The sequence below is a fragment of the Carassius auratus genome, chromosome 24, assembly GCF_003368295.1.
Source record: "Carassius auratus strain Wakin chromosome 24, ASM336829v1, whole genome shotgun sequence".
NCBI classification, from domain to species: domain Eukaryota; kingdom Metazoa; phylum Chordata; class Actinopteri; order Cypriniformes; family Cyprinidae; genus Carassius; species Carassius auratus.
Genome location: NC_039266.1, coordinates 8,074,706 through 8,093,339, shown reverse-complemented (window position 1 = coordinate 8,093,339; position 18,634 = coordinate 8,074,706). Strand labels below are relative to the sequence as shown.

At 35.3% G+C, this 18,634-nt stretch overlaps 1 protein-coding gene across 3 annotated transcripts in view; it reads right to left on the bottom strand.

The window, feature by feature from the left end:
• Positions 1–18,634, bottom strand: part of LOC113042226 (partitioning defective 3 homolog) — a 407,940-nt gene that overhangs the window by 119,359 nt on the left and 269,947 nt on the right. For 2 of the 3 annotated variants that reach the window (XM_026200885.1, XM_026200886.1), the window contains 2 exons: positions 10,835–10,983; positions 186–428 (listed from right to left, as the gene is read on the bottom strand). In XM_026200885.1, coding sequence (XP_026056670.1) covers positions 186–428; positions 10,835–10,983 — 392 coding nt within the window. Of the gene's footprint in view, positions 1–185; positions 429–8,844; positions 8,890–10,834; positions 10,984–18,634 lie in introns of all 3 variants that reach the window. The other variant, XM_026200884.1, reaches the window with a different exon arrangement.

The window sequence follows — 18,634 nt, the reverse complement described above, 5'->3', positions numbered from 1 at the left end:
CAGTGAATAGTAAACCACCTCTGATACTCATTTAAACATACTATGATTCGGGACACACTAATGTGGAATACTGTTTAGGATGGATACTATGCAAACTGGGACACAACTCATGATATCCTAGTCTCTATATATGATTCAAATCTTTCCTTCAATGTAAATCTGCATGATTTTTCTCCAATACTTACACGTCTCCATCCCCTCGTCATCTTCATCGGGGTTGACTATGGTCATAGTTGGCTTGTCGTAAGACTTGTCAATGGCCGCCCGAAAGCTCTCATTGCAGCCCCGCCCCCTGATGCTTATGGGGTGTGGCCTGTGGAACGAGACGTCTCCGTTGAGCGACGCTTCGGCAACAGCTGTCTGGAGGCTCTCCAAGGAACTCGACTTCTTCAAACCCAACGACGGTCCCACATCTCGCGTGGAATTGCCTTGGGGTGGAGAAGAACGAGAGTGAGTGGGGGAGAGAGAGAGAGAGAGAGAGAGCAAAGAAAACATGCCAGAAAGAGCAGAAAAAAGATGCTGTCTCAACTTTTTCCTCAATAAATCCTTCCCACCTAATTCACTTTTATAATTTACATCCCTCGCTGAAGACAAATGTGCATATCGGGGTTGCGTTTATCTGCAGATGGAGGGTGAAAAAAGTGTGCTAAAATAATATGAAATATAAATGGCTCCACTGGATGCAAAGTGAGGTGTCAGACAGATTATCCGTCACATTTTTAACCCTTGAGGTCATTTTTGCCTCTTTTTCCCCAATGTACTGTATATGTGTGTGTGCGAGCCGGTGAGGGAAAGTGCACATAACTCCTTTCTGTAGTTTAAGGCACTGATGGATGGCCCAAATATGAGGCCCATTATCTTCCCTGTGTGGTCGTGGGAGGAGGTGGAGGAGAGGATGTGGAGAACAAGAGGGAGGAAAAGCAAAAGCTTGTAGACTAAACACGCTCTGAGACTCGGCCCGTTCAGATCCAAGCCGAAACTCCCTCAACTCGTCTGCTTAATGACCTTTCATGCATTTAATCCACTTGTTTCTCGTTAAGGGTTCCTCACAAAGACACAGCAGGCCCACACTTCAAACACGCACCAGTGCGGAGACAACATTAATTCTGCTTATGGAATCCTGTAGAAGAGGAATTCTGGAAATGCCTCAAAGGGAGCGAATGGGCTGCTCAGGTCAGGGATTTACATGTGTGTGTGTGTGTGTGTGTGCAGAGCACAAATAGAACAATGAATAAGTAAAAAGTGGCTTTGGAGAGTAAAACAGAGAGTCTCCTTTCCTTACATGGAAACAGAACATAACATGGTTTAATTGGAAATGTATATATATATATATATATATATATATATATATATATATATATATATATATATATATATATATATATATATATATATATTATTATTATTTATTTTTTTTTTTTATTTTTTTTTTTAATTATTTTTCATTTTTTTCTGTCTATTTATTTAACCATTTATTTAGTGTTCCCTTTTTTACATCTCTTAATTTTAAAGAGAAATTTGGTGTAAAGTAACTAAAACTTTGTTTACTCATTAAACAAAGTTTTCTTTAACCAGTTTAACATTAAACTGTTTTCTTTAACCTATTTTAATTTGTAATGAAATACAATTATCCCGTTTTATTGTGATGCTAGCCATAAACACTTGCACTGATTGAGAGAAATACAAGAAAAATTAATAAATAAAATAAAATAAAATAAAATAAAATAAAATAAAATAAAATAAAATAAAATAAAATAAAATAAAATAAAATAAAATAAAATAAGAAATCCACAACCCACATCAGCAGTTAAAAGTCTGGAATATTTTTTATTTTATTTTATTTTCTTCTGTTTTTTAAAAGAAGTCTCATTAATGCTGCATGAGATTGCAGTTTTAAAAAATACTGTAAAATCACCAATATTGTGAAATATTCTTAACTGAATTAACTGTTGTCTATAGTACTATATGTTAAAATTTATTTCTGTGCTCAAAGCTGTATTTTCAGCATCATTCCTCCAGAAATCATGAGAATATGATTTTTTTTGCTGATTCATATTTTTGTGGAAAAAAGACAATATTGTTGATTAAAAAGTACAAAGAATATAATGTATTTACAAAGTGTTCAAATAAAATTAAATAAAATTCAAAATAAATCAGTCAATCTTACTGACACCAAAGTTTTGAACTGTAATTTTAAAAATACACTTTCATGGCTGGTGTAATATTAACTAAAATATGAAATATTGACAATGAAATATTTATGGCCAGTAAACATTTTTAATTCATGTTCAGCTGGCTCATGCGTTACAAAGCTAATTCTGGATCACATGTATGTGTGAATGTGTGATGTGTGTGTGTGTGTGTGTGTGTGTGTGTGTAACTGTGCGAGCCATATGAAACAGACTCTAAAACAGTTGCCAAATACTAAAAATGATCTAAGCCACCTGCATGATTGGATAAAATAGTCTGTGTACCTCTAACAATAAACCTTGATAAATGCCAGCATGCACGACTGCTTTACACACATGCATGCACGATAGTTTCAGTGATGTACGATACTGCTGCAAAACACATAAAATCTCTCAGATGAACTCTAGATGATGCATTAATATGAGTCCAGCTGTGTGCGTCTCATTGAAATGGGTCGACGCATGCACGCTTGAACACAATTAGCATGCAAATGATATATAAACAAACGTCAACCGACAGCAGCTCTAGTTCTTGAGTTGTTTTTGTCTGCTGGTGTAGCATAAACGCGTTGTTTCTCGCTCGAAGTCCTTCACGTCAGATATTGATGGAAAATGTCTCATCTATGATGCTGAAAACACAGCCCTCAAACTCGAGCGTTTAACGGGCCTTCCGCTTGGACAGCTGTAATTATTTTTCCAATGACTGCTGTACTGTGTTTAGGTTTGGCTAGTGAGGCGAGACTCGGACGCTGGCTGCTCATTCTGTCAGTGAACGCCTGTTTAAGAGCCTCAAGAACAGCGACCCCGAAACGAGGGTCAACACTGAGGATTGGTTCCAATATATGGGTCAATGAAATATAAGAGTGTATATGAAATATAAAAGAAATGCTTCTAAAAATGTCATTGTGTATAGTCATGACATAAAAAATATGCCATGTGGGTGTACAGATTTTTTATATAATATAAAATAATATAGCATAATATAATATAATTTATATTTTAATATACAAGGTTTGTGTAACTGATGTGTGTGTACTTTACAATATACATTTTACCTAAACTAAACTTGTCATGTCACAAAAAAAGGTCATTTTAAAGCATTACTGAACTTTTGCACAACTAATTTTTTGCATGCTGGTCATTCATCCTAACTCAGGCCTGACAAAATATAAAAAATATATAATTGAATTATATAATTGAGTATATATCTTATTTGATTTATTGTAAATTTTATTTCCTTTTTTTGAAACTTTTCTACACACGTGGATTTCACATATGGTGGCACTCTGTGTAAACATATCTGTCTTTCAATCTCCTTCCTTCTCGTTCCTCCTCTCAGATGATGCGTTGAGCTGGACCCAATGGTTTGGTCCTTCTCCTAAAAACATCTTCCCTCCATCTACAGCACGCTGAGATTCCTGACTGCTTTCTGACGCTAAATGAAGCGTTTCTGCCGGCCGCGGAGCTCACAGTCCATCCTCAGCAGGAGAGACGTGAAGCAAAACAGCCATTAGCCTAGCAAAATAAACCTCCAACATCGTGAGAAAACAATTAGAAATCTATTACCTTCCTCTGAAAGACGAATGCTTTAAACAGTGTTAAACATCAGTTAAAGGGACTGAACGCTTAGAAATGATTCCAGGTGTTTTGAGATGCATGATGTTATGAGGCTGGAAGTAAACCAAACCAGAGCGATGCTGATAGCATTTGTTCACAACTGTTAGCAGCTTCTGAAGCCAGGGATCCTTTATGATACTCCTGGTGCTTTAACCAAATAAACCAGCGCTGCAGAAGCTACTGATTAACCCAACGAGTGCCAAACCAGAGACTGACCTCATCCAGGACCAAAAACTGAACCACACTGAGCTGGCCAGAGACGCTCTTCTCCATATTCATGAAATCTTTCATTTACAGGAACAGTAAGGTACCGCAAACACAGGTGCTTTGGCTGGTGAGAACAAGACGAATGACTTTTGAGGGACTCAGCAAACTGAAACTGTGTCTGTCAGTGTGAGATGAGAGTCCCTTCAAGATTGAAAATTCTGCCATAATTTCTCATTCCAAATCCATGTGACGGGTGATTTTGTTAAAATAATGACAATAAATAAGGTTGGGATTTGTTATGCTCCGGAATAAATAAATAAATAAATAAATAAATAAAAAACCAACAACAAAAAATAGGATATAAATTTGGGGTCTGTCAAGCTCTAAAGATAATTAAAGAAAAATCTTAATATAAAAATATTTTTTAGTAATATATGAAAATTAATAAGTGCAGGGTCTTCCAGCACCAATAATAATAATAATAATAATAATAAAATTTATTGAAAAATGATTTATTTATTAAAACAATGACTAGGCCTGTCAAGTTCCGAAAATGATAAAAAATAAATAAAAAACAATACAAGTACCATAAGAAAACGTAAAATAACTTAATTAAAAAAAAATATATATATATGTTTGTAAAATTATAACCTAAATATGAAATGAACATAAAAATAACAGTGAAAATGAATGAGGACTGGTGCTATCAAGCTCAAAAAATAATGAAAATATCACCATAAATGTTTTAAAAGAATAATTAAAATAATGTACATTTAAAGTATTATTAGTAAAAGTATAATACAATTATCATATTATTATAAAATAGTTAATTAAAATAAATTAGCAAACAGGTATCAAACTCAGACACTGACATCAAATGTATAAAAAAAAAGTATCATAAAAATTGAAATAACATAATATAACAAATAATATTAGTAAAATTATAATACAAGTATGAAGTGAAAATAAATTAGGACTGGGACTACAAGCTCAAAAAATTACAAAAAGCACCACAGAAAATATCTCTGTGGGTTTGCACGGTGTTTCTAATTTTGCTGAAGCAAGTCTATCTAAGTTTTATGTGAGGAAGAGACTAACATGCATTTGTAATTAAAGTCAGTCAGTCAGTCATGTATTTCAGAGCAACCCTTCCTAATAAAGGCCTTAGACAGCAGTTCTCATGTCACCTGTAAACTAATGCAGATCCTCTCTGATGAAGCACGCTGGATCTGCGTCTGTCTCTGTTTCTTATTAACAGAAATGAAAAAGGAAAGAATCCGATACGTCTGGCACGCATCTGAACTAATATCTTGCCTCATATTCTGGAGAAGCTGTTTAATCAGCAAGCTCTCATACCATGTGAAACACGAGTCTTTCAGATCTTTACACACAAACCTGCTTCAGCGAAGAGCAGGACTGATGCACGGCAAACATAAAACCCACACAGATGACATCTGCATCGCTCGCAGTCCGGGAATAATCCAACCACACGCCACGGAGTCTCTTCTGAGCGAAACACGGCAAGGAACGGAAAAGCTCATAATTGCATTTTGTTCCTTTTTCCCTTTTTTTTCACCAAGAAGGATTTTGATGTGCAACCCTCACTGGAACAAAACCCTGGGATTCTTATCACGTCACATACACTAGTTTTATACTCAAGATCTCACTGCACTTTTTTCCCCAACTATTTTTCATCTAGGTATATTATTATTATAATGTCCTCATGAGTGACCCTTGAGGAAACACAAGTCAGCATCTACGTATGAAAGCGCCATTCATCGCATGTCATTTATTTAGCAATCTGTCATTTCATGCATCATCTTAAAAGGGTCCTGTCCTGGATCATTAGTGGACCAGAGGAAGTCCAGGTTGTCCCTCGCTCCTCTGCATCTGTCCTAATTAACCTCTACAGCCGTGAGCCAATCAGTCAAGACACTTTCATCTGTCTCATTGATGATATCAGTGAATCTGCTGAGTCACCTCCACAGAGTCTGACATCACTCTCTGCCACTCTGAAGGTCGTAGGCAAAGACGCCTTCAGTTTGGTGACTTAACCACAAGGGTTTGAGGTTTATTAGGTGATGAGAAGCTGGAGCTGTGGGAATTAAAGTAGTTTCCAGTACTGCAGACAAACATCATCTGCTCCATCACAGACTTACTTCACCTTCACCTTCTACTGGTGTTTCATAACAGTTGTGTTCGCTGAAACTCAGGTACACACTACCTTAGTGAGTTCCTGCTGACACACATTGAACATGGCTTTAGTATTATTACTTTTATTAAAATACATTATAAAAATTATTTATTTTATATTATGATTATTTAATATAAATGTATTCAATTAATGTTTTTATTTTGAATAAACATTTTAAATTTGATATTTACACAGTATCTTCTTCTTTCTTTATTAATAAGACAATTCATCTTATTTATTTATTTATTTATTTATTTATTTATTTATTTATATTGATCAACTGATTGATTGATTATAGTTTCCAAGAAAACATTTCTTATTTTAACTTGGTTTATCTTGATCTACTAAAATAACCTAAACTAAAACGGACATAAATATTAATATAAATAATAACAACAACAACAACAATAATAATAATAATAAACTATTAAACTATTACAAGTGTTTTAAACTAAATGAAAACTGAAAAAAAATCTAAACATAAAAACCAAAGGTTACACTTTGTTTTAAAGCCGTCCTTACACGTTACATGTACTTACTATTATCAACAAAATAAACAACAAATTCTGAATAATTACATGCAAGTAATGCCAAGCCAAACCCTAATCACAAAGTAAGTACATGTACAGTTAATCAATATTACTCAGCACTGAACAAGGACACCTTAACATAAAGTGAAACCAAAATTAATTCAAAATAACGGTAACACTTTACAAAAAGATTGTTTTATCTTAACTAGAAACGCTTCTTAATTTCAACATGTACTAATGCATTACCAAAATCATTAGTTGTATCTGATAATATTTAATGGAGCTAACATGAATGAAGTAACAGTTGTGTTTTTATTAACTAACATTAACAAACATTAATAAGAACTGTTACATTTAATTTATAACTGTAAAGTAATATTAATAATAGTAATAGTAATGATAACAACTATAATAGCATCCCAATGTTACTAAAATAACACAGAAACAGACACACTATAATTTTACACTATTTAATAATTAGTTAGGACTGACAGACAGCTAAAAAGACTGAAATTGTCTCAATGGACGATGCTTAAGCACACTTTTACTAGAAAAGCGAGTAGTGAACTGTAAAAAACTGTGAAATCAAGTAGATAATGTAAGTATTTGAGTATTTCCAGCCACATGACTAATATGCAACTCATATTTTAACTTGCATAAATTTAACATGCAACTCCTAAATCTATTCAATTCCTGCTTTTTCAAGGATACCTCATATAATGGAAATAAAATTGGTTGTGAACAGCACTTCATGTTGACTTTAACACAGAAAAGCTGAGTCTTTTTGACAGAATGAATTTTGGACATGTCATGACTCTGAACCTCCGGTCTCCACACATCTCCCAGCATGCCTCTGTGCTCCCTGTGCTGTAACTGGAACTCTCTGCTCCAGACGCCTGACATTGATGGATTAATTGCAGTAAGCCAAAGCGGCCCGTCTGACATTGAAGGAAACTGAATTTCAGCGATCTCTCCATGCATACAGACGTACACACCTCTGTTTCTTTCCCCATTCCAGAAGCCCTCGGCATAATTAATGTTTTCTTCCATCCTAGTCCCTCAAGAACAGGCAGCGCGCTTCGCTTTCCAAAAAAAGTTGTTGCCAAAACGTCTATTTAACATCATGGCACTTCATTTCAATGGGAAAAAAAAGAAAGCAACACCCTCTCTGATTTGAAGGCAATTACTTCAAACGACTTCCTTAACGAGCACAACGCACAGTCGTTTAGTTAGATTGATTTCTAACAGTTAACAGCAGATAGGAGAGTCATGAAGTCAAAGGGGGACGTTTGGAAGGGTTTTTCCAAGCGCAGATTAAACTTGTTGCTGGACTCATTTCCATCATCACCGGTGGTCCTGCGCTGTTCATTTATCATTCGTAGAATACAGCGGCTCTGATTCAAAACCTAGCGAGTCGCCTTGCTGTCTACTGCCTGCATAGAGAGCATCTAAATGATGATGGAATCCCTTCTCCAAAATCACTTCTGATTCAAATAGAGATGAAACTTAAAAATGAGGACAATACAAGCAATCAAAACCAGCAAAAGAGCAATGAAATGTAAGCGCGGTGTCAAGTCTCGGGTAGCCTAATGCTGTACATGTAGCTAAGTTTTTTATACACATATATACTGTCGTGGCCAAAAATATCGGCACCCTTGCTAATTATGATCAAAGGCGGCTGTGAAAATTCATCTGCATTGTTGATCCTTTTGATTTCTTATTTAAAAAATTCACAAAAATGAATCCTTTCATTGGATAATAAGAATTTAAAATGGGGGGAAATATCATTATGAAATAAATGTTTTTTTTTTTCTCAAATACTCTTTGGATACAGCAAATTGACAACAGTCAATTTTATATTGAGATTAATAAATATATATATATAAAATATGTTTTCCCACTATACTCCCAGTGCAATATGGCAGCAATATAAATCAGCTGCTGATGCTTTATCAGGACTTGCTTTAACAGTGCTCCAGAGATTTATCTGAAAAAGTGTTTAAGATCTTTTCGAACACCATCAGAAGTCCACCCAAACATCAGCATGCCCAGACACTCAGAGATGCGGCGCGTGTATGAGGTTAGTGTCCCTGACCGGTTGCCTTACCTTCGGTCCTCTCTGTGCGGGGAGTGAGGTTAAACTCGTCGGCTACTGTTAGGGAGGCATAAACATTGTGATTGGTTAATTCAAGACGGTCCGCCATTCCCAGACCCATGCAACTCATTCCATTACAGATGTTACTTGACATTTCCAAAGGCCAAACCAAGAGGCATGCAAATCACTCTGTGAAAGTGAGACAAGATGTGAGACAGAGACAGACGGTCAAAGAGGGAAAACCCATGAGATGGTGAGAGAAGGACAGAGCTGAATGCATTATCATGCCATAACATTCAAAAGCATTAGGCAGATATATGTGTTAGGTGAATCCATCTACCAGGTGTAACCTACTGTATTCCTCTTTGTACCTCTCGGACTTATCACACATAGGGTCGTTTTTTTTTTCTTGGTTTTGTTTTTCTGTAATTTCCCCTATGTTGGCTCTCAATTCTGTCTTTAGAATGTTACTGGAGATTGTGTTCTTTTAAAAGCCTGACAGGAGCAAAAATATATACTCAACCTGATGGCAGAAATGGCATTTGAAGAAAATGGCGCATCAGAGCATAGCACAGGAGATTTGCGGAATCGAAATGTGCTTCTAATGAGTAGAGACGAGAGGGCTTGAAGTGCTGCTCGTTTTAAAAATGGCCAGAAATGATGGCCACATCTGTTCTCTCTAAATGCATTCCATTTATTTATTAAAAAAAAAAAAAAAACGGGAAGAAATAAGCACATTTCTCAGGCTTTACGTTTTGGGGTCTGTAAGATATTATATTGATTTTTCAAAGAAGTATTTAATAAAAAATACACTAAAACAGTAATATAATGGTATATTTTAAAATCATTGTTTTCTGTGTGAATATATATTAAACTGTAATTATTTCTGTGATGTGCAGCTGTATTTTCAGCATCATTCCTCCAGTCTTCAGTGTCACGTGATCTTCAGAAATCATGAAGATATGATGATTTACTGCTCTTTCATCAATGTTTTTTTAAGCGTATATATATTTGCACAACAGGTTTGTGAAAACCATTATTTATTTATTTATGATGAATAGAAAGCTGGAAAACAGCATCTATTTAAAAATGAAATATTCTAGCATCACCGTATATATAAATTTCACATAGTATTTTTGATTATTCATTATTCTAAGTTTTAAAATTTGACCAGAGTAACCATTTCTAATGTAGTTCATCGCATTAAGTATAGACATCATCCCAAAAGAGTCAGAAAACTTTTTTCTCAATTCTGAGTAGAATGTTTTTTAAATACTAACTACATTCAGTTTGTGTCATTTTAACCCTTTAAGTATTTAAAACCCCCTGTATATCTGTGGTTAGTGTGTACAGTAGTTTATGCGTGTAACATCTGAACACCAGAACAGATGTGTGTGATAACTCAGTTAAAGCTTGACGAGGCACTGAAATGGGTCTTATCTGATGCATAAAGACATTCCCTTCTCTCTTTTTCTATGTTTTTAAGTGCTATATCACCTTCCACTCATTTCACGTTTGCTAGTGAAGTGTAAAGAGCGAGTTGTGTCTCGAGTGTCTAGTCTGGTCTTGACTGAGCGGGGCTTGGTCCGGTCTCAGGAGGCGCTGGGCTTGATGTTGGCTGAGGATAAAGAGGATGAAAGCGTTGTTTTATCTCCTCCGATTAGCCGCGCGGCCATGCGGCAGAAGCTGTGCGTCTCCTGAGACAGACCTGCTTCACTCTCAACAACCCTGACCTGTCCTTGAGTCCCTCAAACCCACCTCAGAGGTGAGCTGAAGACCCGCTCTCAGAGATGTGTCATAAATATGTTAATTAGGAGAGAAAGGGATTCGTTTTTGCCGTCATTTTTAATGTTCGGTGAAGTCGTTACTGTGTCTGATACTGGTAGCTTTAACGTCAAGCATTACGCTTGCATTCGCACCCCGGCTGCTGGATTGCAAAGGAACAGGAAGCAGCAAGGCAGGACACAGGAAGTGGTTTGTGGAGTGTTGAGCGTGAGGTTACCTAGGTCCATACTCTTAGTCTTGCGACTCTTGACGATCTCCAGTTGAGCAGCATCGCTGTACTGTTTGGTCCGCTTTTCTGACATGCTCTGCCGGCCAAAGCCTTCCCTCTGAAACAGGCCATCCATATCTGCGTCTGGACTGAGTGTGCTGACAGACAGGAGAAATAAGAGCTGGCTTTTTATTATCTATTATACAGTTAGATTGAACTTACTGAAATATTATATTAAATGATCAACATTAAATGAATCAAGCAATGTACATGCATACAAACATACACACATAAAAATCAATCAATCCTGTCATAATAAAGAATATTCTTTTTTTTTTTTTTTTTACTGTGCTCTACTTTAGTCTTGGGTGTGTAGATCAATCAGCAACATCATATACTAGTAAGGGATCCGCACTCGCTTAATCTCCTTCAGATTTAATCACTTTCAATTTACTTTATATTTGCAGCAGAGCAAACAACGATCAGATGTTTCTTCAGTGAATCCATTAATAAAATATATTAGCATATAACAAATCTGCGTGATAACAATAATAATAATATTTCTATTATTTATTATACAAAATTAAATTGATACTCCTTGAATATTGCTATATCGCAAAAGACTGATATTTAACCGATAAATCGATAGATCAATAAATCAACCACTCCTGTCATTGATGTTTTTATTTTAATGAAAAATATTGTCATTAAAACCTGCATGATGATGATGATGGTGATAAACAACAACAAAAACAACAAAAATAATAATAATAATAATAATAATAATAATAATAATAATAATAATTATTATTATTATTATTATTATTATTATTATTATTATTATTATTATATTAAAATACAATTCGATTGATACTTCTAAAATATTATTAAAACAATAAAAATAAAATAAAATAAAATAAAATAAAATAAAATAAATAAATAAATAGCTTGCCATTGATTTTTTTTTTATGTTGACTGAAAACTGAATATACTACTACTAATAATAACTTTTTGTTTTGTTCACTTTTATTTTGTTGAAAAATGTTGGCAACCTGCTGAAGAACAATGATATACTTTTTATTATATAATTGATTGCCATTACTGCCACATGTCACTTCACTTTCACTTAATTATAAATATAATACATTATTAATGAACGAACAGAAAAAATCTAAATGGAAATAGATTTGAAGACAGATTGGCAGTCCACATCAGACTCAGTTTGAAGCACACAGTTCCTCCAGCCTCGCAGTGTCTGTGTCCTAACAATAAACAAGTCCTCAGATTAGACCTCCATCACTCCGTACAGTCACAGCAGCTCCCAAACCCACCGCCAGACACATCCCCTCAGAGCAACAAGAGGACACACACATGAATGATGCATTATTCATCCTGTTTTCATTCCTACTTCATAACAAACACACACTCTGTGTCCCTGAGAGAAAATAAGGACATAATGCATCTCAGACATGAGATCTGGATACTGAGAGCAAGTGTTTCCAAACCGAATATAAACAGAAACAGAGTAAAAAGCAGCAAGGACAGCAGAGACAGACAGGATAAAATGTAGGCCAAATGTAGTGATGCAGAGACTCACAACAGGACTGAATAAATGTTACACTAATGACCAGAGAAACACACTCACACTTTACTGACTTACTGAAAGACTCCTGAAAATCTGCCCGAAATTTATTTTGATCATTGGGTTTGAGCAACCTTCCTTTTTGGATGTAAATAAAACAGACACAAGTTAAATACTGACTGGTTCTGTCATGACTGCTTCAAGTTTACTGGTCTTCAAACTTTCTTCAAAAAAGTTGTTTTCTAAAATCGTTGGCATGATGGCTAAGGCAGAAGTATTGTGAACAGAGATATTGGTTATTAAAAATAAATAATAATATAACATTTATGTTATTATTATTTAAATAAACAAAAAAATAATGCCTCCTGCGGCCTGATTGACTGGTTGATTGATAAGAGCAAAAACACCCAAACAAAGTTGAGAATAAAGAGACTGGATATCAGCGCAGTAACTGCTCTGGCCTCGGCACTAAAGACTGTTGTGATGTAGATGTATAGGATGTGTTGTATTAGCGAGGGCAGACGGGTGTGTGTTGTTGGTATTGATCGTGGTGTTATGATGCTTGAGTAAATGCATGGCGTCTAGCAGATATCGACTGGAGACAGAGAGCTCACCCTATACTGAAGTTAAGGTCAATTCCTTCCAAACTCTCTTGTAATTATTTTGGTTCTCTCTCTTCTAGCATATTAAACACTCATTGACTGACTCACACATGCTGGACTAAAGGCCTGAAATACTTTAAGTGAAACTGAAGAATGAACTGGTGTGAAGGGGTTTCAAACAGAGCTGACCAAAACTGAGTTCATTTGGAGTTTGAAGCATTTTCTGGATAAGTTTGCATCAGCTAGTAAACTCCCATTGGTCTGCGGCGATAATGTAATAAGTAGATTGGCTCGGCCTTGTTTGATGTTGAAATCTGGTTCTTTTCTTCTGTTTAGTCCGTCAATGTCAGATGTCTGTGAGTGAAAACATGAACAAACTGACAAGCTGATATATAGTCGAAACTACAGTTGTAATTTTAATTGAAAGCGATGCTGACAGAGGTTTTCAAAGTTTAATACTGTAAAACTGCTTGCTTTAAAGCAGTCTATTGTTTAAAGAGCTATGAATAAAAGTCATGTGACTTAATGAGTACCAAACTGCTAACATGGAGCAAACATCCACATTGGTATGATCAGATGCTTTCTTAACTGCTGTTTTCTCACCACTGTCATGTTTGTGTTTTTATTTTGTTAAAGAGAGGAAAGTGCACAGCACATAATTACATTTTCTTCTAAAAGTCAATCTAAGCAGTGTATATATAGTATATTGCTGCAAAGATATTTCTTTACTCTTTTATTTGTTTTATTTTATGATGTTTAATTTAATTAGTATTTGATTTTGTTTGGGTCATTTCAATGAAAGAGCTCAGCCAGAAATCTTATTTTTTGCTATTCTGTAGAACACAAAGTAATGTACTTACAACAAATGGGAAAAACTAAATCAAACGTCAAAAGAGATGGAAAAGTTATAAAATTATCATAATTGTAATCCATGCAACTTGCCTAATATTGCAAGTCTTCAGGGGCCAAATGATAACTTAGTGTGAGTTTGCTATCCATAATAATTTTAGTTTATTCTTCTATGACTTTATTTCATTGTATCTACCATTATGTTAAATAAGCTGACAGCACTTTCATTATAATAAAAGTCTGGATATTCTTAAAAAAAAAAGAAACTAAAAAAGACAGAAAGCACATAAAAGTACCATAATGGTAGATCAAATTAATTAAAATTAACTTTTTGCATTACAGTAATATGCATTTGGAGGAGAAGAGTGCTCAATCATCATGAAATTGTTTTAATTGTGTTAAGTTTTTCTTTATTGTCTTTCTGAAAGAAAGCAAGTCACTTTAGAACAACTTATGAACCTAAAGCCCAGTCTGATGGAGAAACTCCAGAGGGTGGAGTGTGAAGCTCATCTGGGAGGTGTTCAGCACACACACAATCAGCTCGAGGAAGCTGCAATATGTTGAACATGCAGCAACAACAGCGCACCACTGTGAGTCTTAATATTCATATCCAACAGGGATCCATTAGCATTTGGGGAGAGGGGAACATGTAAATAAAACAGTCAGTCAACACATGAGATATGACTTCATTCACCTTTACACCAACACATGCAGTTCTGTGCTTCTCATAAACACTGTAAGACTCACACTGCTGTGTGCAAACACAAACTACTAATGTATACAAGTGAAGTTCATGTTAAATCACAAAAAGCCTCTCTGTCAGCTGATGCAGACCTCTCCACTCCATCACACTCAATAAGACCATTAGAGACACGTCCAATTAACTCTGGCCAGATTGCATCTCTGCTAATAAGAGAACACACAACACCAAAACCACCCAAACTAAAGAACAGAGGTCTCAAATGAAAATATTTGTCAGTTGTGAATTAAATTCACTCAGAATTAGGCAGCATTATTGAGATACTACTGTAGGTAGTGATATTGTTATTATAAATTAGTTTTATTAGAAATATTATATATTTTTATTTTACTTTTAGTTGAAGTTACAGTGTATAGTCTACATACACTGTAAAAATAAAAGAAATTAATGCATGAGTAATAAATAAATAAATAATACGTTTTAAATTAAAATGCTATTTCAGTTGCTCTACTTAAATTCCATGTTAATTTAATGCTACTTGTTTTTTCTTTGTTATTGTTTGCTAGATTTACTTTGTTTTTACTCTTTACTATGTATTTTTTTATTATTTCAGTATTAGTTTTAGTCATTAGTTATACGTTATAAACTAAATGAAAATGAGCTAAGTTTCTAAGTGTACCTTTTTAATATTACATTTAATTGTATGTTATTTGATATTTTAAATGCATTTGATTAATTTGTTTCAATTATTTACATGCATTTCATTTGACATAAGATTCAGTAAGTTATAGTTAAAGTGTTAAATCACAGGCTCAAGTCATGTAAAGAAAAGAAAATGTTGAGTCGCATTATATATACAATAATAAAGAGATACACTGTTTTAAATGAATGCCTGAGACCATGAAATGAAGCAGATGAAATGAAATAAAATAACATGAATTCTGTACAGATCATTAAGAGGATGAGTGACATTCAGAGCTGATAAAGTGAAGCTGATAGAATATATATATATATATATATATGTGTGTATTTGTATGTGTGTGTGTGTGTGTGTGTGTGTGTGTGTGTGTGTGTGTGTGTACTAGTTATCAGATTATATGTGCAAATGTGTATATAATGTGAAATCAAGTTTGGTCACACTTTATTTGATTGTGTCTGTTTTGATTGCACGGAATAATATTCATCAACAACATGCACTTACTGTAGGATTTGAGTTTGGTTTAGTGTTAGTGCCTGCAATTATGCATCATGTCCTTTTACTACTATAGTAAACACATGTAACAATAACACATTATAGTGCTTTTCCCAGGTTATGTTCTTAACAATACTCCACCAGAGTCACCCCCCGGTCAACTGATTGTAATGGATGGTGACTTCTCTCTCTGCCTGCGTTCATGAACACACCTCCAGCAAACCTTAGACTTGTTTTAATGATGGTTATTACACTGGCCACAAACGTGCATGTACACTGGAAGGGCTGCTTGTGATTCTGCTCTAACTGGGTCACTTTATTAATGTTTGTGGTCTGGCTCTGCTAAAGAGCCGTTTGTCTTGAGATGAGCCTGACTAGTGTGTTAATGAGAGATACGCTTCTGTGTGTGAACCCAGAAAACTGCTGCGAGACACCATCCTTCATGACAAAAGGGAGAAAGAAAGCTTATGAAAATATCAACAAACCGGTGTAAGTGTGTGTGTGTGGGGGGGGGGGGGGTTGACAGGGACTAAGGCTTCATAAAAAAATAAAAAATTAAATGAAACTTAAGAGTGTTCAAGAAAGCAAACTATATACATTTTAGGAGGCATCCCACAATGTAATGTTTATGACTTTTTTTGTTATTTGCAATGTGGCAAATGAACCATAAGCAATATTTGATCTGTGTGCTGTTCCTGTGAGAGCGCCCTCCAGTGGATGAGCAACTGTCTCAACATCTGGATTCACACATGTGTACTGTATGAGCCGATTAATCAGTAAGCGATATACATGTGTGTCTTCTGCAAAATTAACTTAGTCATAAATCTGCATGAGAGAATAAAACAGAGAAAAGACAGTGGTTTGCTTATAAGGCCTCTTAGATATGAATAATTCAGACTAACCCGAGGCAGTGCTGTATCGCACACTTCTGCAGCTCTCTCTGTTTGTGTGTGTGTGTGTGTGTGTGTGTGTGTGTGACAGAGAGAGAGAGAGAGAGAGAGAGAGAGACTGGACCTGAAAGGTTTTGTGGGAATGAGTGCAGGGAAAGAGTTTCCTCATGGGATGGAGAGAGAGATTGGAAGTGGACAGAAATGAATTGCTCAAGTCACTTGCTTTAGGAGCCTCTTTTAGCCCAAGGAGCGTGAACTGGGCCTAAAACACACGCACACACACACACGCACACGCACACGCACACGCACACACACACACGTTTGTTTTTGTGTAAAGTGTGTTCATCCCATAGGTGTAATGGTTTTTATTCTGTACAAACTGTATATTCTATGTCCTTTCACCAACCCTACACCTAACCCTAACCCTCACAGGAAACTACATTTTTACTTTCTCAAAAAAACTAATTCTGTATGATTTATAAGAGTTTTGAAAAATGGGGACATGGGTTATGTCCTCATAAGTCACCCTCTCCTTGTAATACCTGTGTCATACCCATGTCATTATACACACACACACACGGCAATAAACTACTGTTCTGTACAGTTATGATAAAATAACTAAAATGAATATGAAAACTGAAAAAATATCTATAATAGTATATAAATAATAATCATAAAACCTGTTAGCATCAACCATTTCTAATCAAATTAAGTCATATTTGAAACTAGTTTGTCACTTTTTAATATTACAAATGGTTTAATACAATGCATATCCTTAATGTAATTATTAATAAAAAAAACAGCTTCAAAAGCTGCCATACTAGCATATGAAAAATCTTAGTGTTTGCATATAAACAATCATTTTGTCTGTGCTATCTGACCATATTAACAACATGCATTATATATTTATAACTACAGGTAGATCCATGCACTCATGTTATTAAAAAGAAAAAGAAAAGAGAGAGAGATGTCCAGACTTTGTGCTGAGCTGCACAGACCGGATGCATTATTAAACACACATACACAAGACAGGATCTCCAAACACTGCGTGTGCTCCTCAACCCCACAAACAGCACACCGCTGCGTGCACACAGAGCCAGATATCACACAACCTCAGCTGAGCTCAGAATCACTCAGTGCCAAACACTCTGCCCTCACTGGAAACATCCTAGGCTTCCAAATCTGCCTTTGTTTTTGTAGATTTGATGGACTGACGTCTTATTATTGAATTATAGAATTATTGAGATTATTGAAGATTAGTCGTAAATTAAGGCACATCATGTGATTATTGCCTTCAATACACACTGTAGAGCATTTATCAATCATATTTTACACATACATACACATACAACCTCCAATCAGAAAAAGTTGGGACAGTATGGGAAACGCAAATAAAAAAAGAAAGTAGTGATTTCTAAATTTACTTTGACTTGTATTTCATTGCAGACAATATGAACACAAAATATTTCATGTTTTGTCTGGTCAACTTCATGTCGTTTGTAAATATGCATCCTTTACTGTCATTCAGACCTGCAACACATTTCAAAAAAAGTTGGGACAGGAGCAATTTAGGGCTAGTAATGGGGTAAAATGGTTAAATAATGATGTGATTTGAAACAGGTGATGTCAACAGGTGATTGTGATTATGATTTGGTACAGAAGCAGCATCCAAGAAAGGTCTAATCCTTTAGGAGCAAAGATGGGCCGAGGATCGCCAGTTTGCCAACAAATACGTGAGAAAATTATTGAAATGTTTAAAAACAATGTTCCTCAAAGAAAGATAGGAAGAGATTTGGATATTTCACATTCAACAGTGCATAACATAATTAAAAGATTCAAGGAATCTGGAGGAATTTCAGTGCGTAAAGGACAAGGGCGCAAGCCTAAGATGAACAACCGCGATCTCCGATCCCTCAGGCGGCACTGCATCAAGAATCCTCATTCATCTAGAAGCGATATCACCACAATACGTACCTCCATCCACAAATGCCAGT